At 29.7% G+C, this 27,528-nt stretch overlaps 3 protein-coding genes and 1 long non-coding RNA gene across 4 annotated transcripts; 2 read left to right on the top strand and 2 right to left on the bottom strand.

Annotated features, from left to right (window-relative positions):
* Positions 1 to 4,092: 4,092 nt before the first annotated feature.
* On the bottom strand, positions 4,093 to 5,272 carry LOC107029773 (2-hydroxyisoflavanone dehydratase-like). The gene has a single exon (XM_015231219.2). The coding sequence runs from the start codon at positions 5,211 to 5,213 to the stop codon at positions 4,230 to 4,232; it is 984 nt and encodes a 327-aa protein (XP_015086705.1). The 5' UTR covers positions 5,214 to 5,272; the 3' UTR covers positions 4,093 to 4,229.
* Positions 5,273 to 10,452: 5,180 nt separating this feature from the next.
* Positions 10,453 to 11,533, top strand: LOC107030642 (2-hydroxyisoflavanone dehydratase-like). The gene has a single exon (XM_015231907.2). It carries the CDS (start codon positions 10,501 to 10,503, stop codon positions 11,482 to 11,484), a length of 984 nt encoding a protein of 327 aa, XP_015087393.1. The 5' UTR covers positions 10,453 to 10,500; the 3' UTR covers positions 11,485 to 11,533.
* A 10,087-nt stretch (positions 11,534 to 21,620) lies between these two features.
* Positions 21,621 to 22,866, bottom strand: LOC107029145 (2-hydroxyisoflavanone dehydratase-like). Its single transcript, XM_015230485.2, has one exon. The coding sequence runs from the start codon at positions 22,777 to 22,779 to the stop codon at positions 21,796 to 21,798; it is 984 nt and encodes a 327-aa protein (XP_015085971.1). The 5' UTR covers positions 22,780 to 22,866; the 3' UTR covers positions 21,621 to 21,795.
* A 3,108-nt stretch (positions 22,867 to 25,974) lies between these two features.
* LOC107029544 lies at positions 25,975 to 27,520 on the top strand. Its single transcript, XR_001458021.2, has 3 exons — positions 25,975 to 26,212; positions 26,977 to 27,133; positions 27,285 to 27,520. It is a non-coding gene; the product is annotated as an uncharacterized LOC107029544 (long non-coding RNA).
* Positions 27,521 to 27,528: the final 8 nt, after the last annotated feature.

A 27,528-nucleotide genomic window follows, 5' to 3' on the forward strand; every position in this document is an offset into this window, starting at 1 on the left:
TCCCTTTCCGTTGAGCTTCCAAATCGATGCAATCTATGCAAGTACATATATTCACAATAAGGTTTCAGAACTAACAATACTCACACTTTTGTGTGTTTAATCTTGACCTAAAAATTCACCCCAAATTTATAATCAAGTTCGTAATTCTTGATGCCAACTAACATTTCAACTATTATATTTTTCAAGTTCCAAGTCTAAGGTTAAGTCCCAAATTATTTTCAATAGCATAATTCCAATGGTATTCACATAATACCATACATCTAATGCTTAATATGTATCTTAATATATCCAACTTGAATTTTTAATGCATTAACTAAATTATATTTATTAAAATATGAGGCCACTGGTTACGAAACCAGTGGCAGACGAACAAAGGAGGGAAAACGTATCTTATAATGAGAGTAATACTATATATAATTAATAATTAAAAGATATACAACATGGCCAATCATTACCCTCCAACATACATATGCATTAAAGTTAGTTTCAAACTTCTTCTTTTTTTTCCAGTAGCCACGTTGAACATTTTTTTTTTAAATTTATTTATTACATTCAATCTGCTTCCATTCTTTTATACCCACATATATATATAATTTATTATATACTAACATGCACACATCTATGTGCAGAAATCAAGAAAATTTACAGGAGAAGAAACTTACCTAGCAGTTCGTAAGCCGCAGAGAATCCTTCGCCCCTTTTTTTTTTTTTTTATTTTCTTTTTGAATTATTTAAGTACTAAAAGTAATAGGTTTTACCCACATATTTAATTAAATATAGTCTAAATGGTATAGGGTCTTAAATAAATTATCACTTTAGCCCATAAACTATCGATTAATTAACTCAAGTTACTCTAATATTTAAAATTTCCAAAAATGACCTTCCGGGTCATTACATAAATTATCAATCTTGTGAGGATAATGTCCTCATCAATATCTAACAATCTCAATCACTTTGTTATATTCGATATTTATAGTTGTTATATTCAATATTTATTGTATTATGTTTATTTTTAAATATTAATGAATAACACTGTGCCATGAAAATAATGTGTATATTCAAAATATGTTCATATAATCACCTTTCTTTATATACGTCTACGAGTGAGCTTCATCGATAATCAAATGATAGAATCTTTTATTAGTTTATGTAATAGAAAACTTTGATATAAATTACGTTGCATTGAACTAATTACCAAAGAACAATTTTTTTTTTTTTTAAATAATGCTATATATCCTTTTTGTCATAGTTAATTTTTAACAATAAAGAGAAAACAACATGACCCAACTATAAATAATTAGAGCTTAGCTTTTATGGGGTACAAAGAATCAAAATGATTAAAAAATTGAGCATGATTGCTGATCATTTGTTTGATGGCAAAATATTTTAAATATAGGAGTAGTATCCTTTTTATATTTTGAATCAGGATCATGTGATCCAGTTAAGTATTATTTTATACAATCAATTCAATAATTGAATTATTAAAGATATCTGTCAAATAAAGTTAGGTAGTTGATTTGTCGTTTTTGTTGTCGATTCTCACTAGTTTATTGATCAAATAAATATTTCAAAATAATATATTAATAAAGCCAAATATTTCATTAATATAAGAGTCAAATGCTTTAACGTGTAATGTGACATAAAATTTAAATATTATATTTAAATAGAGGAAAGAATTAGTAAATATTCATGATAAAAACTACGATAATTAAGAAAAGTCTATATTAACACTTATATCATTAAAACGTTCAACTCGACCGTCTTTATAGATTCAAAATAATAGATAAACATCAGCCACCAAATCATTTGATGAAGCCATATATAGAATTTGAAGAAATGGAGTATTACAAGGTGAATGGTTAATTAACAAGTTGATTTTGAAATCATAGTACATGTTTATATAATGGAAGTTGATTGTCTTGTTTTTATTTGTCTTAAAGTGGTGATTAAAGAACCAGTTGAGCCAATAATCAAGATTCGTTTAAGCATGGCTTTAACACGGTCCACACTAATGATCATAAATAAGATGAAGCAACTATATTTTATTTATAAATAGTGTGAGTATAATTTTTTTCTTTCATTAGTAACTATTCTGTTTGATCTCTTTTTGAATGTTTCATGAATTTATGAAATTTTTGAGATGTTATTTAAGGAAATATAACACTTTATAATTTATATATAGTCATAAACTAAGATTTAAGATAGAATATAATAATCTTAAAGAATCTTAACTGGAATAGAAAATATTCGGTAAAGTACTCCAACAATTTTAATGATCATGAATAATTATTCAACTAATAGTTATTATTTAATAAAGTTATTTTAGTCTTCGATAAAAACTAGAACTAAGAAAAAGAGTGACTTGACTGAGCATACGAAAAGGCCAATAATACTAGCTAAAAAAGCTAGTTTTTAGAAGCCATGATGCATACCCAATACAAGTTTATGTTTGTTAGCTACTGGCTATGAGAGGTTATTATATTATTCATCTTTTAAGCCATTTGAGCAAGTTGCTATTCCAACATTTTGTATTCATTTCAGCTGAAGAAGAGTAGCCAGAATAATATCACAAAAATGAAATAACCATAGGTGTGAAAATGAAGATGTATAATATAATTGAATTTCTACGCCTATACATGCTCTTAATTAGTATATGTCATATATGTAAGTAGAGAAATATTTTACTTACTTGATTACTTTTTAATGAATAATTACTAATTTTAGTCATATGATAAATTTATTAATGAAAAATAAAGTGAATTACGCTTATAATATAAATGTATTGTAAGAAATTGACACAATACATTATAAGTATATTAATGTTTGATAAATATATTATCTATCAATAAAATCGCTATTCTATTAATTTCATTTTTTTATGTCCACATGTTTGCTTGAAAAGGAAGTAAGGTCATCTCCGAAGTTTGAAAGTCAGCTGAAACTTGGGTCGCTTACTAATCTAATAATCTATCAAATATCAAAAAAAGATAAATTTGCGATACTGTATCTAAGACTGTCAAACTTCGAATGAGTTTTGAAGAAAGAGATAGAGCTTCTGAAGAGTAGATCTTCAAGAGGAAAGACCGGAGAACAGTAATAATTAATTTGTCTCAATTAAGCTAAACGTTTATGTGTTTTATAAACAATTTTTTATAATAAGTGTTAAAATTGTATCATAAATATACTACAAGTGTCTAAGTATAATAAATATAAAATATTAAATATTCTTTTAATATAATATATTTACTTAATAAGTTCCTATTATTTTATGGTGATTTGGGCTTGAATTATTTAATGGTCAAAAGTTAGTGAATGGTCAAAGTTAGTGAACTCTCTTTATTTTCTTCTGGTGAGTTGTCTTTTCTGTCAAAAGTCTTTTAAATTATTTTTTTTAAAAGAAGTTTGACGTTACTCGTAACGTAACTATCATCATTATTTAAAAGTGAAAGATTTTTCTAATATTTTTTTCGTTTAAAAAAAATCTAATTTAATTTGAAATAAAATTTAATAAAAAAATAAAAAAATTTAATTTTATAATTTTAAATTAAAATTATTTTAATGTATCACAACATATATTTTAATCTTGTAATCTTAAAAATATTTTTTTAAAAAATCATCCTTTTTGAATATATTATAAAAAAAATAAAATTCTTTTTTTTTTTAAACTAAGAGTAATATTTTCCTTAAACAGTTTTCAAGAATTATTAACTAAACTCTTGTGCGCTTCTAGATATTTTCAAATCTCTCATGTGTATTTGTTCCACCAAAACTCTTAGCAATTTTGACCAAAATGATTCTTCATTTAATAGAGCCATGTGCACACGGTTCATTCTATCCACCATCACCATAACAATCATCCATACCATATTTTTTTAACGAATCATCAAATAATATTTTTTCTAAAGACGTTACCATCTCACCACGTGTCTCTGTTAGACTCTATCTTTAGGAGAACATTTTCCATGTCCAAAAAGTCCCCGTGTTAACATATTACCATGGGGTTAGACTTGTCATAGAATGGTTAATATGTTAACACGGGGATTGAATTGAAGATTGTTGGTCTTCAATTCATACCTTATAGACTCGATCTCGTATAAACAAAGTTCATGTAAACTTCCATTTATTTTCGTGGGAAGAGAGGATCATAGCTAGAAAGTACATTTTATAAATAAAACCGAACAATTGCTCTCAATAAACAACACAAAGTTGTGTTAAATTCTTTGTTAACACTAGCGATGAATGAAATCAGCATAACACTTCATCATACGTTTAGCTTCATCAGATTCAGGTTTATACATCTGAAATGCATGTCCGTCATCAACCTCAAGATACACCACTTCTCCGTCCCATCCGCTCTCCTTCACACCTTCAACAAATCGAACCCCAATCTCTAAAGGAATTATATCATCTTTTTTTCCCATACACACCAAAATCCTCGAACAACCTAACCTCGATAGAGACGGAGCCTTTTTAGAAAGCGGGTTAATCAATGGACTATCAATCGGGGATAATACCCCACACTCTAGTGGTGGACAAATGTATCCCCATATCTTATTAGCCAAACCCTCTTCATCGATTTCAACATTTGGGAACAAGAAATAAGGATACGCGAAAATTGATCCAGTAATTTTCATATCATTATTCAAACCTTCTTTGCCGGCCCTCATAGTCATGTGGTACACTAAATTGCCACCAGCACTGTCCCCTACTACAAACACTTTACTAAAATCACAAAAATTCGTTAACCACGAATCATTATTATTATCAATACTAGACGAATTTTCATCAGCATGTGAAGCGATCCATTGAAGTGCAGTCCAACAATCTTCGTAAATTGTTGGCACATCAACTTCTGGGGCTAATCGGTACTCTACAGAAACAACAACGACGTTTAATTCAGAAACTAAAGAGTTAACGTATGCATGCACCCTGTTGAAGAAGGCGGATTCTATGACAAGTCCGCCCCCGTGGTAATATACTAACACGGGGATTTTTCGGGAATTAGGAATGTTCTCCGGGAGGTAGAGTCTAGCAGAGACGTGGGGGGAGATAGTGACATCTTTGGAGAATACGCCGCTTGATGGGATTTGTGGCGATGGTGGTACATAGAAGGAGCCGTGCACCTCGTAGAAACGCTCAACACGGCCACTTTTATAGAGTCGATAATAGTCTTTCACTTCATTGACCACTTGATCATTATCATCGGAAGTCATGGTAGAGAGAAATTTTGTAAAAAAAGAGAATGGTGTTGTGGTGTATATGGTTATTCTCAATATATATATTGAAGATAGAATATAGATCCAGTCTTACTGTCATTATCCAAATTTAAATTTGTTAAAGATATTATTTAATAAATAAATATTAATATTTTCTGATCTCTAACAGCTGGCAGAGGATATGGCTACATATTAATTTGACATAATACATATATTGGATCCTAAATTTGGTTTTAAATTTTAATTTTTGGCTTCCAATTTTTATAATGCACAAACAGACACTTTAACTATCCAACTTTTAAATAAACAAACACATTAGTCCTACATGACAAAATACACGTAGAACACCACATAGGACAAAAAATGACACGTAAGATAACATGTAGGACATGTGTGTCTATTTGTTCAACTTTATACAAGTTTAAGTGTCTAATTGTGCATACCCAAAATTGAAAGACATAAATATGATCTGAAGCCAAATTAAAGAACACATTTATGTATTATGCCTTAATTTTCGATGCTTTCTAATTTCTATCCAACTTGCCTTCTTTTTTTGTTCTCTTTTTTTTTTTGTGTAGGGAATCTTTTGGGCAACGTTAAGATTTTGAATGAAAAATAAACAATTATAGTTAGTGGGTAAACGTGGAAAAAATAAAAGAGGGACCAAGATGGAGGCTATTAATTTTGGAAAAATTAGTAAACTAGTCAAAATAAATAACATATTTAGTAAAAATATTCATACTTTATAAATATTAGCAATAATGTCAAAAATGTCATTATTTTAAAAAATTTATGTGTCCCAATTTTCTTCCTATTTTATCTCTCTTTTTCAATTAATTCTATATATCCTTTTTTTTTTAAAAAAAAATCATTCTCTCTCATATTTATCTTTTCAAATTATTAATTCTCTCTCCCATTTAATTTTTTTTCTCTCTCATGGTTATCTTTTCTCATTTTCCTCCAACATTCAAGTTGCAAATATTTCTTTGCCGTATATTTTGGTTGTTTTTTTAATCCAAAATTGAATCAACAAGAATCCCTTTGATTAAGGTATCTCTAATCTTTATCCTATTTTCAGATTTCTTTTCTAATTTTATTTTTGTTTAAATCTTAAAAAAATGTTGTTTGTATTTTTCAATTTCCGTTATGATTTACTGTCCAATGGCTGAATCCAAGAGGCTTACTAGAGGTATTCATCTTAATCAACCAATTTCTGGTGATTTTTCATCCTTTAATTTATTTATTACTTAACAAATAGTGTATAATGTATGATCCGCTGCTAAAATGAGGGAAGAAAGAGGGTAAGAACATTTACAAGACTCATTGGTGTGCAAAACCTTCCTCAAATTCAGAACGCAAATGTAGAATCTTTGTCTACTCGTGAGGATCTTGAAAAAGACGACGAAGATCGGATAGTTGTCGAACAATTTTCTATTAGTTTGTTTTGTATTTATAGTTCTTTTTTAGAATTTGGTATGCTTTCTTAATTTGTATTCAAATCACTATGTATACTATCAATATTTGTATTTATTAAAAATTTCATGTTGCATGGTTTATGAATCTTGTATTTGTCCCTAATTTGTATTCATCCAAATGTATGTCAACTAGTTATGTATTTTATTTATAAGAAGAACAACTTTCTATTAGTTTATTTGTATTCGAATACAAATACAAATAATAGACATATTGGAATGAATACGACTTAGAAAAGGAAACAAGATTTTGAAAAGAAAAATAAATACACAGTGAAAAATATATACGAATACAAATGTATTTCTTAAATAGCTACATTTTATTTGACATACATATTGGAATGAATACAAACTAATAAAGGTATGTCAACTGAATTTGACATTTTTTTCTAATTTGTATTTATTCTAAAGGTATGTCAACTAGTTATGTATTTTATTTAAGAATGAGTACACCAAATATTCAATTATTTCTTTTCAATTTTATATTTCATTCACTTTTTCATCATACTAATTTTTTGTATTTTATATATTATGATACAAAATTCTAAATAAAAACTAGAATAAATAGAAATACAAATAAAATACATATTGAAATGAATACATACAGGATTTTTGAAGAAACAAATAACTATATAGGGAAAAAATATATGAAAATACAAATATATTTCTTAAATGACTATATAGATAAATTCGGCATACCTATTGGAATGAATACAAACTAATAAAATACTATAATAAATATAAATAGAATATATTGTGGAATGAATATAATTTTAAAAAGGTAAAAATTCTGGAGAAAAAAAAACAAAATTTAAATTTTATTTGAAAATGTAACTGATGAGAAAATTAAGGATGCTTGCCTTTTTTTGAAATATTCTCCCCCTTAATTTTCTCCTTTTTGTTATTAAATAATTATATTCTTTAAATAAAAATAAATAATAAAAACATAAATAAGATACATAACAAACTAAAATGACATTTTTACTAAATATTGAAATTGTTGCTAATGAGTCCTCTTAAATGCTAAAATATTGACATTTTGAAAAATTTCCCATCATAATATTGTATAAATTACCAATTTTGTCTTTGAAAGAAGTATTGAAACATTCTTGAATTTAGCATAAATTATTAGTTTCATGTTCATGAATTATAGATAATCTTAAAAACAGTTTTTTATTGACAAATTTAAATAGACCCCTGCCAAATGACATAGCAACTAGTATTGAACTCTTGTAGATTAAAAACATCTCCAAACTTGATGATCTAGGAATGTGTTTCACTAATATTGTAAGATGAGTATTGTATCTAATTAGTTCTATATTAGTCAAGTAAAAAGATATTTTTAAGACTGTCAATAATTTAAGAATGAAACTAATAATTTGCTCCAAATTTAGAATTGTCTTCTGTACTTCACTCTAATATTATTGATAGTTTTAGAATAATCTAAAATAAAATAATCAAAATTTAGAATGTTCTTTAAATATTCAACTAAATCTATAATACTCCATATGGCTACAACTGAAATAAGTTGGATCCAAATATAGAGTGTTTTAAATTGTTGCTTTCTCCCTGTTTAAATATCCTATGATAATAATCATATAAATATATAAATCTACCATAACGCCATTCCAAAACTCAAAAAAAAAAAATTCTAAAACTTTGTAAAGTTTCTTTATACTATTAGGCTGACATGAAGATTACATAAACACCCCTGTGTTTTTTATTTTTTTCAGATTGTTTTTAAATTAAATAATTAAGATCTAATTTATCAAATAATTGGCCAGACATGCAATTTTAAGCACGTGAAATGAAAATTGTGCTAGAGTAAATAAAAAAGAAATACCGAAAGCATTTCGAGAAGGAGATTGTTGCACCTACTTGGAATTGTATACCATACCTGAAAAAACTACTGAATTAGACTACTTTCAAATATCAAAATGTGCAAATTGAGATAGTTTAACAAGGATAAAGAAAGATATAATAAAGAAAGTAGATATGTTAAAACATAATAATCTAGAAATAAATTGTAGTTATTTGATTTGTATGATCATTTGTACCTTTTCCCTTAGTGTAGGTGGTTATGAGATTAGATTCTCCCTAGGTGTATTGACCTTTCTTTTGTTGGTTTATGTTATATTACCACATTAGTTAAAAACACTTACTTTGTTTTTTATTTTATTTTAGTAATAAATTAAGTTATTTATAAACTGATTAATAAAAAGAAAAAGATTTGACTTATTATTCTACTATTTGAGGGCTTTGATTATCACACATGGGAGGCAAATGCATGCCTTTTGTCACCAACTTTGTAAGCCTAGAAGTAAAAGATATTTATAGAATATAGATAGTGAATTTGTTGCTCTGCCAAGCCAAGAAGATCAATATGTTGGTCTTTATTTATTTATCAAGTTCCCTCATTTGACTACTAACTTGACTATGTATTACCTCATCCATCTAGCAGCGGCAATAAATATTAATATTAATAAAGAGTATTAAATTTTTATCAATATTAGTTAAATGTTATTATCTACAAGAAAATTATAAATTATATGGAAATTTTTCTGAGAATTAATACTAAAATTTGCATAAAATTTATTTTCCTCCAAATTTTCTTAATAATTTCAAGAAAAATTCTCATGTAATTCACAATTTTCTTGTAAGGGTATAATCAATGTCTCTAAAGGTTGTAGGAATATATACAAAAAATACTAATGATAAATAAAAATACATATTTTACTACAGTTAAAAATTAATTTTCACTAATAATCATTTTTGAAATCAGATTAGCAGTAAAACTTAAAATAATGTTTGTATTTTGGGGAAAAAAAACTAGTAAAAATATTAGTTATATAAAACTTAAAACTCTACGTATAAAGCTAAACAGCCTTTTCTTTTCTTCAAACTTTTCTTTTGAATTTTGATGTATGATTTCTAGAAGGTTGTTGAGGATTGAAATAGCTATTCAAATTTGAAATTTAAATACGTATTTATTTTATGCTAATTAAGAAGATTTAACATTTTATTTTATATATGTGTTAAAAGTTATTTTTACTTTATTTAAATAGGAGTATAATTTTCTCATAGATTGTTGCATATATGACTTCACAACTGATTTGAGGATTTAACTTTTCTTTATGAATGTTCTCCCTTTAATTTCCTCCCAGTGGTCAGTATAACATCTAGAAAATAATTGAAATTGTTTAGGATCTTATCTTAGAACAAATATAACATGGTTAGTACCCAAGTCCCCAACTTTTTTTCCCTTTTTACTTCCTTAGTCCCGTATTAGCCGATCATCTTATAAAAAATAATTATTTCTTATAAGTTAATTTTACTAGATCAAAAAAGTATTAATTATAAAAAAAAATTATATTACCCTTAATATTTATACTTTTTAAAAAATGTTCATATTTATTTATATTATTGTATGATTCCCAAGAAGCTTCTTAAGGAGTACTAAAATAAAAATGGTTATCATTTTATTTACAATTTCTTAAGTACTGTCTAAAATAAAAAGTGATCAACTAATATGAATACCAAACAAAGAAAAATGACCATATCATTCTCACTTTAATTTGATTCTAGAAGTTTTACAAATCATCATGATGAGATGTCATTATTTGAATGTTAAACCCATGCTCCACTATATCTAGATTTGCTCAATTATTCTTTACTTTGGCCATCAACTGCTGAGAAACAACACAATAAATCCCATTATATAAATCAAACTTTCTTCCAAATTTCTATACACAAATAAACTTTCTTACAATACCCCATCTTCTAATTATTCTCTCTACAATAATTCTTTTTCCATGGCCACTTCTAATGACAACAACAATGAGGATTTCACTCAAATCGATTGTTGGTATAGAATCTATAAAGACGGTCGAGTCCAACGTTTATATGACACAAATAACTTATTAACGTATGTACCCCCATCACTTGACGATCCACAAAATAATGTCTCCTCTAAAGATGTTACAATTTCACCACACGTTTCTGCTAGACTTTACCTTCCTAAAAACACAAACAGTTCTACCCAAAAACTTCCCATTTTCGTGTATTACCATGGTGGTGCATTAGTTCTTGGATCCGCTTTCTTTAACGGGTATCAACGTTATCTCAATGTCTTAGTTTCTCAATCTAACGCAATCGCGATTTCAGTTGAGTATCGATTAGCCCCTGAACATGACGTTACCACAATTTACGAAGATTGTTGGACTGCACTTCAATGGGTCGCATCACATGCTAATGAAAAAAAATTCACTAGTGATAACGAAGACCCGTGGATAAAAAATTACGGAGATTTTAGTAGATTGAGTATAATTGGAGACAGCGCTGGTGGGAATATAGTTTATCATATGGCAATGAGAGCAGGAAGAGAAGGTGGTATTAATGAAAAGGTAGCTATTAATGGTTCGATTTTTGTTTGTCCTTACTTTTTGGTTCCAATTGAGAGTATTGAACAAAATGTATCGTACAAGAATTGGATTATTATTAGCTCACCATCAGAAGCTGGACTACATAGTCCATTGATTAATCCACTTGCTGAGAATGCTCCTAGTTTGTCTCTGTTGGGTTGTTCTAAGATGTTGTTGTGTTTCGCGGAGAAAGATGAATATATTCCAAAAGAAATTGGGGTTCGATTCGTTGAAGGTGTAAAAAAAAGTGGTTGGAAAGGGGATTTGGAGTTGATTGAAGTTGAAGGTGAAGGTCATTGCTTTCAATTAGCTAATCTAGAAAGTGAAAAATCTCAAGATTTGATTAAGCGATTTGCTGCTTTCATCCAGCATTAATTAATTAATATGGTACACTACTATAGCAATATCCAACTTGTTGCTTTGATTAGTTCTCTTTTATCTTTATTTTTATTTATCATGATGACATGGTACGCAAAATAGAGTATCATAAAAAATAAGCATATTATTTAATATAATTTAATCAAGTTATTTATATAATATTTAATAAAAATTATACAGTACATATAAAATAATCAATTTTCTTTTTATATATACAGAGATAGATAGATCTTGAATCTCCTTAACAAAACACAAGAAATTCACAGATAGATTTTGAATCTCCTTAACCATCAGAAGTTGGGCTTCATAGTCCAATGATTAATCCACTTGCTGAGAAGGCTCCTTGTTTGAGTAAGTTGGGTTATTCTAGGATGTTGTTGTGTTTTCGCTGACTAAATTCCAAAAGAAATTGAGATTCAATACGGAAAGTGTAAAAGAGTTAAGCAATTGCATTGATGTACATTGAACATATAAGTGAAGTATATAGTATATTATGGTGAAGATTACATACTAGATTATAGTTAGGAAGAGTTAGTTACAAGTTTGTTACAAGTTAGTTACAAGATTAGTTACAAGTTTGTTAGTAAGTAAATTGTATATAACACATGTATTGTGTGACATTGTGGCTTAATGAACAAATATTTTCTCTTCCAACTACACTGCATTCTTCATACGTGTTCTTGAGCTCTAGCTGAGCTTTGGCTATGGATTCTTGCTAGAATCCATAAGCTTTTCATGGTATCAGAGCCACTGGATCAGTAAACGAGAGAATCAAGTTGTTAATTCGATGGTTTCTACTGGAGATTCAGCAGGAGATGTCACAGGAACATCAATGGCATCCACGACCATTGATCATCTTCATCCTTTGTATTTGCATCCATCTGATGCACCTGGTTCACTCAACATAGGAATCATGCTTACAGGAACAGATAACTACACTTTGTGGAGCAAAGCTATGCAGTTGGCTTTGCTTGGGAAGAACAAAGTAGGATTCATAGATGGAACAGTGAAACGTAATCAATTTTCAGGGAGTTTAGCTCAACTGTGGGATCGATGTAATGCCATTATTGTTTCATGGATTCTGTGTAATGTGAGTAAAGATTTACACAGTGGTGTACTTTTCTGTTCAGATACACAATTGATTTGGGCAGATCTAAAAGAAAGGTTCAATAAAATCAATAGCTCTCGTGTGTTTCAGCTACATAAAGAGATCTTCACACTTGTTCAAGGTGTGTCTTCTATCTCTGTGTACTACTCAAGACTCAAAGATCTTTGGGATGAATATGATAGCATCATGCCACCACCAGCTTGTAATTGTCCTAAGTCAAGAGTTTTTTGAACATCTTCAATATCATAGGATGTTGCAGTTTCTTATGGGACTTAATGATGGTTATGCTCAGGCTCGCAGTCAAATCCTGCTGATGCATCAACTTCCTAGCATTAATCAGGTTTATGCCATGATAAGTCAAGATGAAAGTCAAAAACTAGCAGCAAATTTAAGTAGATCAATGCCAGAAAGTTTGAATCCTACTGCAATGTATACATCAAGATCTAATTCTAGGAATAGGAAGCCATACAATCCTAATGCCTTCTGTGAGTATTGTCACATGAAAGGGCATATGAGAAGTGATTGTAACAAATTGTTAAAGTGTGATCATTGTCACAAAACTGGTCATGTGAAACTTGATTGTTTCAAGCTTATTGGATATCCTTCAGAGTTCAAAGGAAACAGAGATACAGCTGTTGCAGGGAACTCAATCTATGAAGAATCATCAATCCATCATGATGCTCCACAATCTACTCAAAAGGAGTCTCATCCAGCTGCAGAATCTGGGATGATGCCAATGCCAATGTTTACACCACAACAACACCAGAAACTTATTCAAATGTTGAATCAAACAACAGTTGGTGATACACATTGTGTAGCAAATATGGCAGGTAACTCTTACTTATCTAAGGATGCTTCATTACAGTGGGTAGTTGATATTGGTGCTATTCATCATATGATAAATGATGCTAAGCATTTACATTGTGAAAGACTGATAGAAAATGCAGGTAATGTTCAGTTACCTACTGGAGAGTCTACAAAGGTTTCTCATATTGGAAGTTGTCCTATAGGAAAAGGTGACATGCTTAGACAAGTGTTATGTATTCCAGACTTCAAGTTCAATCTTATGTCTGTTTCAAAAGTGACTAAAGATTTGAACTGCAGTGTCACCTTCTTTCCTCATTATTGTGTTTTTCAGGATCTCTCATCTGGGAAGGTGAGGGTGACTGGTAAAGAAAGAGATGGATTATACATGGTAGACACACAAGTTGCAGATATGCCTCAGAGATGTTTAACAGCAGTACAAGATACTAAAGATGAAGCTATTGTTTGGCATCAAAGATTATGTCATGTGCCTATGAGTGTAATCAGGAAGATTCCCAATTTCAATAAGTTTGGTAGTAAATTTGCATTACATAATTGTGAAATTTGTCCACTTGCTAGACAAACTAGGCTGCCTTTTCCTAACAGTACTAGTAGATCAACAAGTATTTTCCAGCTGGTTCACTTAGATGTTTGGGGACCATATAGAGTTGAAACCTTTGATGGTATGAGATATTTTCTTACTGTTGTTGATGACTATTCAAGATGGACATGGATCTTTCTAATGAGATTGAAATCAGATGTTGTTAGTTTGTTAAAGCATTTCTTTACAGAAGTTGAAACTCAGTTTGGTAAAAGGATTCAGAAGATAAGGACAGATAATGGTTCTGAATTTTTCAATTCTAATTGCAATGAACTTCTCAAGTTATATAGTATTATCCATGAAAGTTCTTGTCCATATACACCTCAACAGAATGGTGTAGTGGAAAGAAAACATAGACACATTCTAGAGACAGCAAGAGCTATTAAGTTTCAGGCTGGTTTTCCAGATAGATTTTGGGGTTTGTGTGTTCAAGCTGCAGTATATGTGATCAACAGAGTACCTTCTACTGGTTTGAATGGTGTGTCATCTTTTGAGAAACTATACAATAAGCCTCCTTCAATTGATCATTTAAGAGTCATAGGCTGCTTGTGTTTTGCTACTAATCTTACTAAGCAAGACAAGATTAGTCCTAGGGCCATAAAGTCTGTCTTAATGGGGTATGAAACTACACAAAAGGGCTACAAATCATACAATTTGGAGAGCAAAACATTCTTTGTTAATAGAGATGTAGTTTTTGTTGAATCTGTGTTTCCTTTCAAAGACAATACTACATCCTCATCTAATCCTATTTCCAGTACTGATCTATTCAGTTATGATGAGTTGATCACTATAGTGCCACAATCCACTATATCCTCTTCTTGTTCAGATAATGCTGCTCCACAAATGTCATCTCATCAGGATGATCCTCCAATAAGAAAATCTACTAGAAGCATTAAACCTCCAATTTGGCATAAGGATTATATTACTACAAGTGGGACTAACAGATGTCTGCATTCAATAGCTTCAGTACTAGATTATTCTGGATTGTCCAACAAATATCAAAGCTTCATTTCAAAATTCTCAGTTGAAAATGAGCCAGCTACCTATGCAGAGGCCATACAAGATGCTAGATGGGTGGATGCAATGCAGAATGAAATAAAAGCTCTAGAAGATAATCAGACTTGGGAACTAGTAGACTTGCCAAAAAACAAGAATGCCATTGGCTGTAGATGGGTGTATAAAGTGAAGTATAATTCAGATGGTGGTGTGGAAAGATTCAAGGCAAGATTGGTGGCTAAAGGTTATAATCAAAAGGAAGGATTTGATTACCAAGAGACATTCTCACCAGTGGTCAAAATGGCCACTGTAAGGTCTGTTATTTCAATCGCAGCTGCTAATCATTGGCACATTCATCAAATGGATGTGTACAATGCCTTTCTACAAGGAGATCTGTATGAAGAGGTATATATGACATTGCCTCAAGGCTTTAGTAGAAGGCACAAAAACAGTACTGGAAATACTCAAGTATGTAGATTGCTAAAGTCACTCTATGGCCTGAAACAAGCATCAAGGCAGTGGAACATCAAGCTTACACACACCTTAATTGAATCTGGATTTCATCAAAGCACACGAGATTATTCTTTGTTCACAAAGAGAAAACAAGACAAGATAATGATAGTTCTTATATATGTAGATGATTTGTTATTGACAGGCAATGATTCAGTAATGATTCAAAAAACTAAGGAGATGTTACAACAAGCTTTCAAGATCAAGGATTTGGGAGAATTAAGATACTTTTTTGGGCTGGAATTTGCTAGGAGTGATGCTGGGATTCTGATACACCAGAGGAAGTATGCTTTAGAACTCATATCAGACATGGGGTTGGCAGGTGCCAAACCAGTCTCAACTCCAATGGAATTAAATCAAAAGCTTACTACAGTTGAGTTTGATACTAATATTCCATCTACATGTTCAGATGAAACATTGAAAGATCCTACAGGCTATCAAAGGTTAATTGGAAGGTTGTTGTATCTCACAACTACTAGACCTGATATATCATTTGCTGTACAGTGTTTGAGTCAGTTTATGCACTCTCCAAAGACTTCACATATGGAGGCTGCAATGAGATTAGTTAGATATGTGAAATCAGAACCAGGACTTGGTATTTTGATGGCATCAACAGGGGGGAGTGAGTTAAAGGTGTTTTGTGATGCTGATTGGGGTGCATGTATTAATAGTAGAAGATCAATTACAGGATACTTGGTACAGTATGGAGGTTCACCTATATCCTGGAAATCTAAGAAACAAGTGACAGTGTCTAGAAGTTCAGCAGAGGCAGAATATAGAGCAATGGCATCTACAGTTGCTGAGATCGTTTGGATTGTTGGTTTGTTTGATGAACTTGGAGTCAAAATTAACCTTCCTGTACCATTGCATTCAGACAGCACTTCTGCAATTCAAATAGCAGCTAATCCAGTGTTCCATGAGAGAACAAAACACATAGATATAGACTGCCATTTCGTGAGAGAAAAGATACAAGAAGGATTGGTTGTCACAACATATTTGACATCATCTGAACAGCCTGCAGACATATTCACTAAGGCCCTTGGACGAGATTCTCATATACATCTTGTATCCAAGCTAGGAATGAAGAACATCTTCATAGCTCCTAGCTTGAGGGAGGGTGTAAAAGAGTTAAGCAATTGCATTGATGTACATTGAACATATAAGTGAAGTATATAGTATATTATGGTGAAGATTACATACTAGATTATAGTTAGGAAGAGTTAGTTACAAGTTTGTTACAAGTTAGTTACAAGATTAGTTACAAGTTTGTTAGTAAGTAAATTGTATATAACACATGTATTGTGTGACATTGTGGCTTAATGAACAAATATTTTCTCTTCCAACTACACTGCATTCTTCATACGTGTTCTTGAGCTCTAGCTGAGCTTTGGCTATGGATTCTTGCTAGAATCCATAAGCTTTTCAGGAAGGTGTAAAGAAAAGTGATTTGAATGGGAATTTGGATTTCATTGAAGTTGAAGGTGAAATTTCTTTCAACTAGCTAGATCCTTAAATTGAGAAATCACAAAATTTGATCAAGCGTGTTGCTTATGAATCATTTAGTCGGGAACATGTTATTTTGAGATTAATTATTCTGAGATAAGTTATTTTGGAATAAGTTATTCCACCATATATATTGTTTTACTTATTTCATCACTATGACATAAATGGTGAAATATATAATCCTCGAACTGCCTAATACTTCCAACCAAACGCGAGATACAAAAGTTATGCCTTTTATTCTAAAATTATTATACCTTAAACCTTCGATATATAGATGAAGCAGCACCTCCCTAAAATATAATAGAACTCCCAATCAATCTCAAGCCAACCAATGACATCTTATCTATGATGGAACAATGCTTGACCACCAAAGAACTTGGTCCATATTTGGTATCGAAGCAACTGTGCGCTGGACCTAAGTACCTAGAATATTTATTCCCCAACTCCAAATTAAAAGTATTATTTTCTACTTCAAAAATAAAAATTATTATCATTTTTAATTTTCACAAATAAAAAATAGTCAAACACCTACTTTAAACATAGAATTAGAAAATCTCCATGCGTAAACCAAATACTATTAGAATTAGAAAACATCCAAGTTTATTTTCGACACTTTTTCCTTTTCCTTATCCTTTTCAAATTTTGATATCTATATTATATAAATATAGGCTACAGGGGTGAAAACAATAAAATAACAAATAGGACTCTCTTGAACCTGAAGGAACATTAATGTTTAATTCTTTTTGTATTGTTCAACGGCGAAATCAACTACTATAACAAAGACAGATTTGAAAAGAATGGATGAGCAACTTGCGAGGCATTTAGATAAACTATTTATATTTAGCAAGGGTTGTAACGAGTCCAAAAAGTTGGAAGTGACGAAGAAACAAGAATGGGAGTTGGATCCGATGAAACTTAAAGTTAACGACAACAATCTTATTGCTGAAGGGGCACACGGATCAGTTTATAAAGGTGTTTAGTGGTCTACCATATGATGATAAATGTGATGTCTATAGTTTTGGAATTTGCTTGTGGGAGATATATTGTTGTTCAATTCCGTATAATGGAAAGATTCCTTCTTCTCACACAAGTCCATGTAATTACAAGAGACTAAGGCCAGAAATACCAAACAAATGTCCAAGTGTTGTGGCCAACATAATGAACCAATGTGGGCATGCAGACCCAGAAGAGAGGCCAGAGATGAAGGAGGTGGTGCTCATGTTAGAAGCTATTGACACATCTCAAGTTGCACAAAAAAGTTGTTTTTATTTTCATTAGACGGAAAGGATTATAATGTACAATAGACTAACTTTGGTCATAGAAGCTTGTATAGATAGGTTTAGGACCATTCTTTTGTTTTATTATTCTTTGAGGAAAAAAAAAACATCACCCTATTAAAAGGAAGGCAAGTGAATAGGAAGTGTTGAAATATTACGTGTAGACATATCCTCCGCAAATTTCTAGAGATAAAATCGTATCTTTATTTTTATTTTTTTTGATAATAAGAACATGATCTAGATTTCTATCTACCTTTTCACCAATCTTCAAAGTATCTATCGAGAATAATCATATATATATCATAACCCCATTATCATACTTTACAAAATTTCTCTCTACCACGATCTCCGATGATAATAATCAAGTGATTCATGAAGTGGAAACCTACTACCGTTTCTACAAAAGTGGCCGCGTCCAGCGTTTCTATGACATGAATTATTTTCCAGTTTTCAGCACAAAAATAACAGATTAACATCTAAGTTTGTAAGGTCCGACGATCATAATGGAAGATTAGCATGTGTTAAAGTAATCAATTCCTCATTTGTAATTTATTTTGCAAAGGTATCAAATTAATGATATCAATGAATTTATTATTTTAAAGAAAATATATAATAAAATGAAATTAATTAAATATAAATAGATTTATAAGGGATTTAGTTATTTTAAATTTTTTGAATTAATTATCCATCTATCACGAGTTATGTATCAAAGTTTATCACCATCTCATATTACGAGATGTAATAAGGTAAAATTATGGGAAAAGAGTAATTAACTCTTAAAGCAGAGTACAAAATAATGGAGTACTATAATTTTGTGTGTATTGGGGAAATCAAACCTGAGGAGATCTATGCAAACCCTTGACCCCTAAGCTGCTACTTTCTATTGTGTCGAAGATGTTTAAAATGTTATATACATTCTTCCCTCTCTCAATCTGGCTCGCCTCGATCTCTCCTCTCTCTCCCAATTTCGTTTGTCATATATACAAATGCATATGTATAATGTATAATTATCTAACCTATATACATATACAATTCACCTCTCTCTCACTTTCTGCCCTCTCCCAATCACCTATCTCCTTCCTGTAACATATAGCTATGAAATATAATTATTAAATTATAGCTATGAAAAATAATTATATCATTTTTCAATGAATATACGTGAAAGTTTCCCATAATATTATAATGAAGGATATTCGAATGAGCTCGGCCCATGTTTAAAGGGTATAAAAAGGGCTTTACACAAAAAATTCAAAAATTAATGGGAAATTTTTCAAAATGTCAATATTTTAGCATTTAAGAGGACTCATTAGCAACAATTTCAATATTTAGTAAAAATGTTATTTTAGTTTGTTATGTATCTTATTTATGTTTTTATTATTTATTTTTATTTAAAGAATATAATTATTTAATAACAAAAAGGAGAAAATTAAGGGGGAGAATATTTCAAAAAAAGGCAAGCATCCTTAATTTTCTCATCAGTTACATTTTCAAATAAAATTTAAATTTTGTTTTTTTTTCTCCAGAATTTTTACCTTTTTAAAATTATATTCATTCCACAATATATTCTATTTATATTTATTATAGTATTTTATTAGTTTGTATTCATTCCAATAGGTATGCCGAATTTATCTATATAGTCATTTAAGAAATATATTTGTATTTTCATATATTTTTTCCCTATATAGTTATTTGTTTCTTCAAAAATCCTCTATGTATTCATTTCAATATGTATTTTATTTGTATTTCTATTTATTCTAGTTTTTATTTAGAATTTTGTATAATAATATATAAAATACAAAAAATTAGTATGATGAAAAAGTGAATGAAATATAAAATTGAAAAGAAATAATTGAATATTTGGTGTACTCATTCTTAAATAAAATACATAACTAGTTGACATACCTTTAGAATAAATACAAATTAGAAAAAAATGTCAAATTCAGTTGACATACCTTTATTAGTTTGTATTCATTCCAATATGTATGTCAAATAAAATGTAGCTATTTAAGAAATACATTTGTATTCGTATATATTTTTCACTGTGTATTTATTTTTCTTTTCAAAATCTTGTTTCCTTTTCTAAGTCGTATTCATTCCAATATGTCTATTATTTGTATTTGTATTCGAATACAAATAAACTAATAGAAAGTTGTTCTTCTTATAAATAAAATACATAACTAGTTGACATACATTTGGATGAATACAAATTAGGGACAAATACAAGATTCATAAACCATGCAACATGAAATTTTTAATAAATACAAATATTGATAGTATACATAGTGATTTGAATACAAATTAAGAAAGCATACCAAATTCTAAAAAAGAACTATAAATACAAAACAAACTAATAGAAAATTGTCCGACAACTATCCGATCTTCGTCGTCTTTTTCAAGATTCTCACGAGTAGACAAAGATTCTACATTAGCGTTCTGAATTTGAGGAAGGTTTTGCACACCAATGAGTCTTGTAAATGTTCTTACCCTCTTTCTTCCCTCATTTTAGCAGCGGATCATACATTATACACTATTTGTTAAGTAATAAATAAATTAAAGGATGAAAAATCACCAGAAATTGGTTGATTAAGATGAATACCTCTAGTAAGCCTCTTGGATTCAGCCATTGGACAGTAAATCATAACGGAAATTGAAAAATACAAACAACATTTTTTTAAGATTTAAACAAAAATAAAATTAGAAAAGAAATCTGAAAATAGGATAAAGATTAGAGATACCTTAATCAAAGGGATTCTTGTTGATTCAATTTTGGATTAAAATAACAACCAAAATATATGGCAAAGAAATATTTGCAACTTGAATGTTGGAGGAATGAGAAAAGATAACCATGAGAGAGAAAAAAAATTAAATGGGAGAGAGAATTAATAATTTGAAAAGATAAATATGAGAGAGAATGATTTTTTTTTTAAAAAAAAGGATATATAGAATTAATTAAAAAAGAGAGTTAAAATAGGAAGAAAATTGGGACACATAAATTTTTTAAAATAATGACATTTTTGACATTATTGCTAATATTTATAAAGTATGGATATTTTTACTAAATATGTTATTTATTTTGACTAGTTTACTAATTTTTCCTATTATGAATTAACACTGTGCTTGGGCTTGGGCTAGGGCTAGCACAGATTTTTATCTCAACTAGCACATTTTAGAGTTTTTCTTTATCTTTTTGGCAAAATAAAATATTAATTGCAACATGAAGAATAACTTTTGTTACTCTATTTGATAGTTTTAGAATGTATATTATTAAGTTTAATATATCTTATTCCATATAATATTTCTGCATTAAAACAATATATACATTTTACATAATATATGAAATCAACATAATATAAAATAATATTATTCCTGCGTTGCATTTATTACTCCACTTTCTGATGATAAGGTAATCAGAAATAATATTCCATCATGACAAAAATCAAGATAAGAGAATTATTGAAGCAACAAGGATGATATTTCTTTTAAATAATATTTAATGTAAACATTTAAAATTATTCAAGTTGGATAAAAGAAGCAAAACGCTTGATCAAATCTTGAGATTTCTCTGTATTAGGATTATTTAGTTGAGAGCAATGACCTTCATCTTCAACTACAATAAACTCCAAATCCCCTTTCCAACCACTTTTCTTTACCCCTTCAACGAATCGAACCCCAATTTCTTTTGGAATATATTCATCTTTCTCCGCGAAACACAACAACATCCTCGAACAACCCAACTGAGACAAACTAGGAGCATTTTCAGCAAGTGGATTAATTAGTGGACTATGTAGCCCAGATTCAGATGGTGAGCTAATAACAATCCAATTTTTGTACGATACATTTTGTTCGATGTTTTCAATTGGAACCAAAAAGTAAGGACAAACAAAAATCGAACCATTAATAGTTACCTTTTCATTAATACCACCTTCTCTTCCCGCTCTCATTGCCATATGATAAACTATATTCCCACCAGCACTGTCTCCAATTATACTCAATCTACTAAAATCTCCGTAATTTTTTATCCACGGGTCTTCGTTATCACTAGTGAATTTTTTTTCATTAGCATGTGATGCGACCCATTGAAGTGCGGTCCAACAATCATCATAAATTGTGGTCACGTCATGTTCAGGGGCTAATCGATACTCTACTGAAATCGCGATTGCGTTGGATTCAGAAACCAAGACATTGAGATAATTATGGTACGTGTTAAAAAAAGCAGATCCAAGAGCTAGTGCACCACCATGGTAATACACTATAATGGGAAGTTTTTGGGTGGAATTTGTTGTGTTTTTTGGAAGGTAAAGTCTAGCAGAAACGTGTGGTGAAATTGTAACGTCTTTAGATGAGACATTATTTTGTGGATCGTCAAGTGATGGGGGTACGTATGTTACGCCACATTTGTCATAGAACCGTTCGACTCGACCATTTTTATAGATTCTATACCAACAATCGATTTGTGTGAAATCCTCATTGTTGTTGTCATTGGAAGTAGCCATGGAAAAAAATTACTGAAGAGAGAAATTGAAGATAAGGTATGTATGGTATGGAAGTTGATTTGAGTGTAGAAATTTGGAAGAAAGTCTGGATTTTATAATAGGATTTGGTTATCTTGTTTCTACCCAATTATTAAGTGTTGGAGCATGACTAAGCAAGCTTCTAGAAAATAACACTTTAATTTCGGCGGTTGTTAGGCATTATTTCATAATACATTGTATTAAGTTGTATTGTTTTAATGTATAGAATATTTAGATAGATTTTATCACATAATGTCATATATATATAATTTGAATGATAAACCTATAAGAAGTTGTAGTGTATGAGTATAGATATTATGAAATTACATGGTAAATGATAAAATAAAATTTATTAAATAATAAATTAGAGACAAAATGAGGAGAATATTAAGATAACAACACGATCTCACTTAATCAGTCGTTATATAAAATAGATTTTTTCGTCATTACCTAATGATTGATTTTAATGATACGCTATTGAAGTAATAATCAAAACGAATATTGTACTTAGACTAACAATATGATGCAATACAAGAGGTAATATTAACCATGCAAACAAGGTGTAAGGCTGAGTTTGAACTTAACCTAATGAATACGAGGTTTAAAAAGAAATATTTTTAAAATTTATAATAATTTTTTACAAGACGCATGTATTTGGTTGTAAATCATCTATAAAGTAAAATAACAAAACTAAAATAAATTTATTTTTTTCGAAATAGATTCAAATATCATTTTTTAGAAATAAATTAAAAAAATATATCACATAAATTTATATATTGTAATTATATTAAAGAGTGGGTCTTTTTGAAGGCTAGTTAATTAGGCAACTAACTCGTCACTTTCGGCAAGGTACACTGATTAGATATACAACATAGCTTGTAATCACATATCTGTATTAGCTCTCTATATTTTTAAAGAAATTAATAATAAAAGTGTAATTTAATTACATTATCCTTTAAATGTAATACATATAATATCTTAAAAAATATAACAGAGAAATAACTATAATTAATAGTGAAAATAATTAGAAATTAAATATAAAATTGTCTACTAATTTTATAAAATTAATAAATATTATTAGATATCCTAAAATAGTTAGTGGACAGAAACAACTAATCTGATATTTCAAAAACCTTCTGGAGATTATGTTTGAAAATAATTATTTTAATATTTTAAGAAAATCTTATTTTACTTTTTAGGAAATATTATTTTAATATTTCAAACAATATTCTTTTATACTCGTTTGCATTTACATTTCAGCTGACAGTGCAAAATTAAATTGCCTTAAATGTTCATTATGACAATTCGGCCGTTTGCCTAACTTGTTTTAATTGTCATTTATTTTTTTCATTTATTGGTATTAAAACATATAGTATATAATAATCAATTTTTACATATAGCAAATATAAAATAATATATAACGAGATTTATTTCAGTTTGATAATAGATAAAATATTTGAATATTCATAATAAATGATTATTATGTCTAAATAGACGATAAAAGTTATATGAAAATTCTTAAAGGATTTAAAAAGTCTTAAAGCAATTCCATTGAGCTCAATGATTTTGAGATTACTTAACACAAAGAAAGGATTTTTTCAACCTTATGAAAATGATTTAAAATGTCATGTATTAGTGCAATTAATGCACTTACAGATTGATGGTTATGCAAATGCAAGAAGATGTGTGACTTTCTTTGAGAAGAAAAGACGAGCTTCAATAAAATTGATCAATCTCTCATGAGGCATAAATGATTTGATTATGTAGATGCAAAATATTTATTTGATCTACATAAAGCTCGATCGCAAATGAGCTATTTGTTTACATATGGAGGCACAACAAAATCTTGGCATTCAACAAACATTAGTAATCACTTCTTCAAATCATATTGATCTATGAAGTAAGTCATGGGTGTATTTGATTGGAATCATGATCTATCACATTCAAAAAATATGTGATTTTTCTTTGATAAAGGATCTAGCCGCCATATACGAAAATAATATATAGCTTAATTGAATGGAGGATACAATCAAAGGAGATCAGACAAAACATATTTCACCAAAAAAAAAATTTCACACATGATCTTCAACAAAATGGTGAGATAGACGTTCAAAGGCTCGTTCAAGTAATAATCTTGTAAACTTATTCACCAAGGATTACCAACATCAATATTTGAGAAGTTGTGATATAAGATTGAAACGCATCGTTTCCGAGATATCAAGTAAAGTTTTTATCAGGGGCAGAAAAATATGTATTGTACTCTTTTCCTTAACCATGGTTTGTCCCAAATAGGTTTTCCTGGTAAAGTTTTTAACGAGGCAACATTCAAGCGTATTAAAAGATATGTGTAGTCTTTTTCCTTCACTAGAATTTTTTTTTCACAGGATTTTTTCCTAGTAAGATTTTAACGAGGCATTATTATCTATGGACATCCAAGGGTGAGTGTTATAAAATATTATAGTGTGGATGTCCACCACACTAAGAAGTTACTCACCCATTATCTCCGCTACTTTCCTCATTATGAAGAACCATAACCTCCACCTTTATAACCATTATTCTTGTAACCTTTTACTCTCATAATCTCCCCATTATATTCATGTTAATGTCATGTATATGACTAAGCTTTTGTATGTCTCCATGTTACATTATAAATAGAGACATGATGGTTCATATTGTATAAACTTGAAGATTTGGTAAATACTTGAAAGAAAGATTGTGATCTTATATTGTTCATCTTGTCTTATATTCTTCTCGTCTTCATCTTTGTATTATTCTTTTGTTCTTTAATTTTATATCAATAAGTCAATTAATGTGCATTATTTATTTTTTATTATAATCTTGTTTCTAAGAGATTTTTAATGGTTTAAATTAATTTTAGAGTGACATCCCTTATGAAAGTCAGTAAATGACATTTATTATCGAATATAGTTTGCAATATTATTGTTTTGCTTTTTTTTCCCAAACTTCTTTACTCCCTCCGTTTTATTCTACCTAGATTATGATTTTTATCTTTTTTTCTTGTTTTAAAATTGGTGATGTTTTACCTAGTAGATTAATTTAAAAAAAAACACTTCATTTTGTTACGAATGGTCAGTTTCTTAAAACGTGTCCAAATTAAAATTTCCATTTATTTTAAAATGAAATAAAAAAGTAAAATTAGAGATAGTTGAAAAAATTAATAAAGAAAAAGTTAATTATAAAAACAATAGGTAAAAGAAAACTAGAGAGTGCTATAGAATATTCAAAAGAATCCCAATTTGTAGCTTTTATTTAATTGAAGACTTTAAAAGATCTTTGAGCTCATTTTTTTCCCCTTTAATTTGGCCACTGCTAATCAAGCATTTGGTGTTTGAAAATGGAGCATAACTCCCAAATCCAAATTCCTAAAGTAAAGTTGGGTACACAAGGGCTTGAGGTAATACAATTTTTCAGCTATGATTTCAATTTCTGTTTTTTTTTTTTTACCTTTTTGAACTTTTTAAGTTTTACATTCTTGTAAATGGAACTGGAACTGTAGAAAAAATTGTGACAATCAATTAGCCCTCATTTAAGCATAGATTTTGAATTTGAAACTTGAAACTGTGATTTTTGGAAGTTGAAGCTGTGTTAAGAGTCCATTTTAAATTTCAAATGAGCATCAATATGAATAAAAATATAAATCTTTGTAGCTTAGTTGATTGTTTATCTGAACTTTAACTTTATTGGTGAGGAGGGCTCGATTCTCCAACTAATAATCCCCTTCCCCTATACCCATTTTTTTTTCCAAAAAAAGGGGATATTCATATTACTTTTGTGGGTCTGAGCCCCACAAAGGTAGGGGTAAGGTATACGTAACCATACTCACTCCTAACCTTATTTGTGGAACTATACTGGATGTTCCAATTGAACACTGTCTATTTTTCTCTTTACCAAACATATGCAGATCCAATCACGATCTTATAGTATGTTGTTGTTTGTGTTTGTACCTATCCCGAAACTTGGTTTTTCTTTTTCTTTTTTAGCTTTTTGCCTTCAACAAAACTGAGAGTAATATTAATGCATTTTGACTATTGGAAGAACAAGGTTGTTCAATCTAGAAATTATGAAATTCTTGCAAATAATGATAAAGCCAACAGAGTACTTAGCTTCTATGTTATAACAGAAATTTAAACAATTAGATCAATCTTTTCTTGTTGCTAGGTCTCGAAACTAGGCTTTGGTTGTTTAGGACTTTCTGGAATATTCACATGAAGCTGGATGCTCAATCTTAAAGGAAACATTCAATAAAGGCATCACCTTCTTTGACACATCCGATTTACATGGGCATGAAGGCGACAACGAAATAATGATTGGAAAGGTATGCTCGGTTTGATGATGGAAAGAATGGATAAAATGTTCTGTTTGAAGATTTTTTACCAATAAAATCACTCAAGTGTTTCTGAGACATGTTGTTCTTTCTTTACACTATCACATTTTCTTTTTGTTAATTGTCATTTTGCGATAAGCAGGCACTAAAGCAGCTTCCTCGTGAGCAACTCCAACTGACAACCAAGTTTGGGTTGCTAGTTTCTGAGGGGTTCCAGTTTCATGTCAAAGGCACTCTGGAATATGTACGGAAGTGTAGACTACATCGATCTATATTATCCTCACAGAATAGAATAGACACAACTGTGCCAATAGCCCTCTCGGCCACGGTTTCTTTGCTGGGAAGGCAGTCACAGAAAGCTGGAAGTATAATGGTAAGTAAATGCT

This window comes from Solanum pennellii, chromosome 9 (genome assembly GCF_001406875.1).
Source record: "Solanum pennellii chromosome 9, SPENNV200".
NCBI classification, from domain to species: Eukaryota; Viridiplantae; Streptophyta; class Magnoliopsida; order Solanales; family Solanaceae; genus Solanum; species Solanum pennellii.

Coding starts and splice junctions, on each gene's coding strand:
- LOC107029145 (XM_015230485.2), bottom strand. CDS start 22,779: ATGGCTACTTCCAATGACAACAACAATGAGGATTTCACACAAATCGAT.
- LOC107030642 (XM_015231907.2), top strand. CDS start 10,501: ATGGCCACTTCTAATGACAACAACAATGAGGATTTCACTCAAATCGAT.
- LOC107029773 (XM_015231219.2), bottom strand. CDS start 5,213: ATGACTTCCGATGATAATGATCAAGTGGTCAATGAAGTGAAAGACTAT.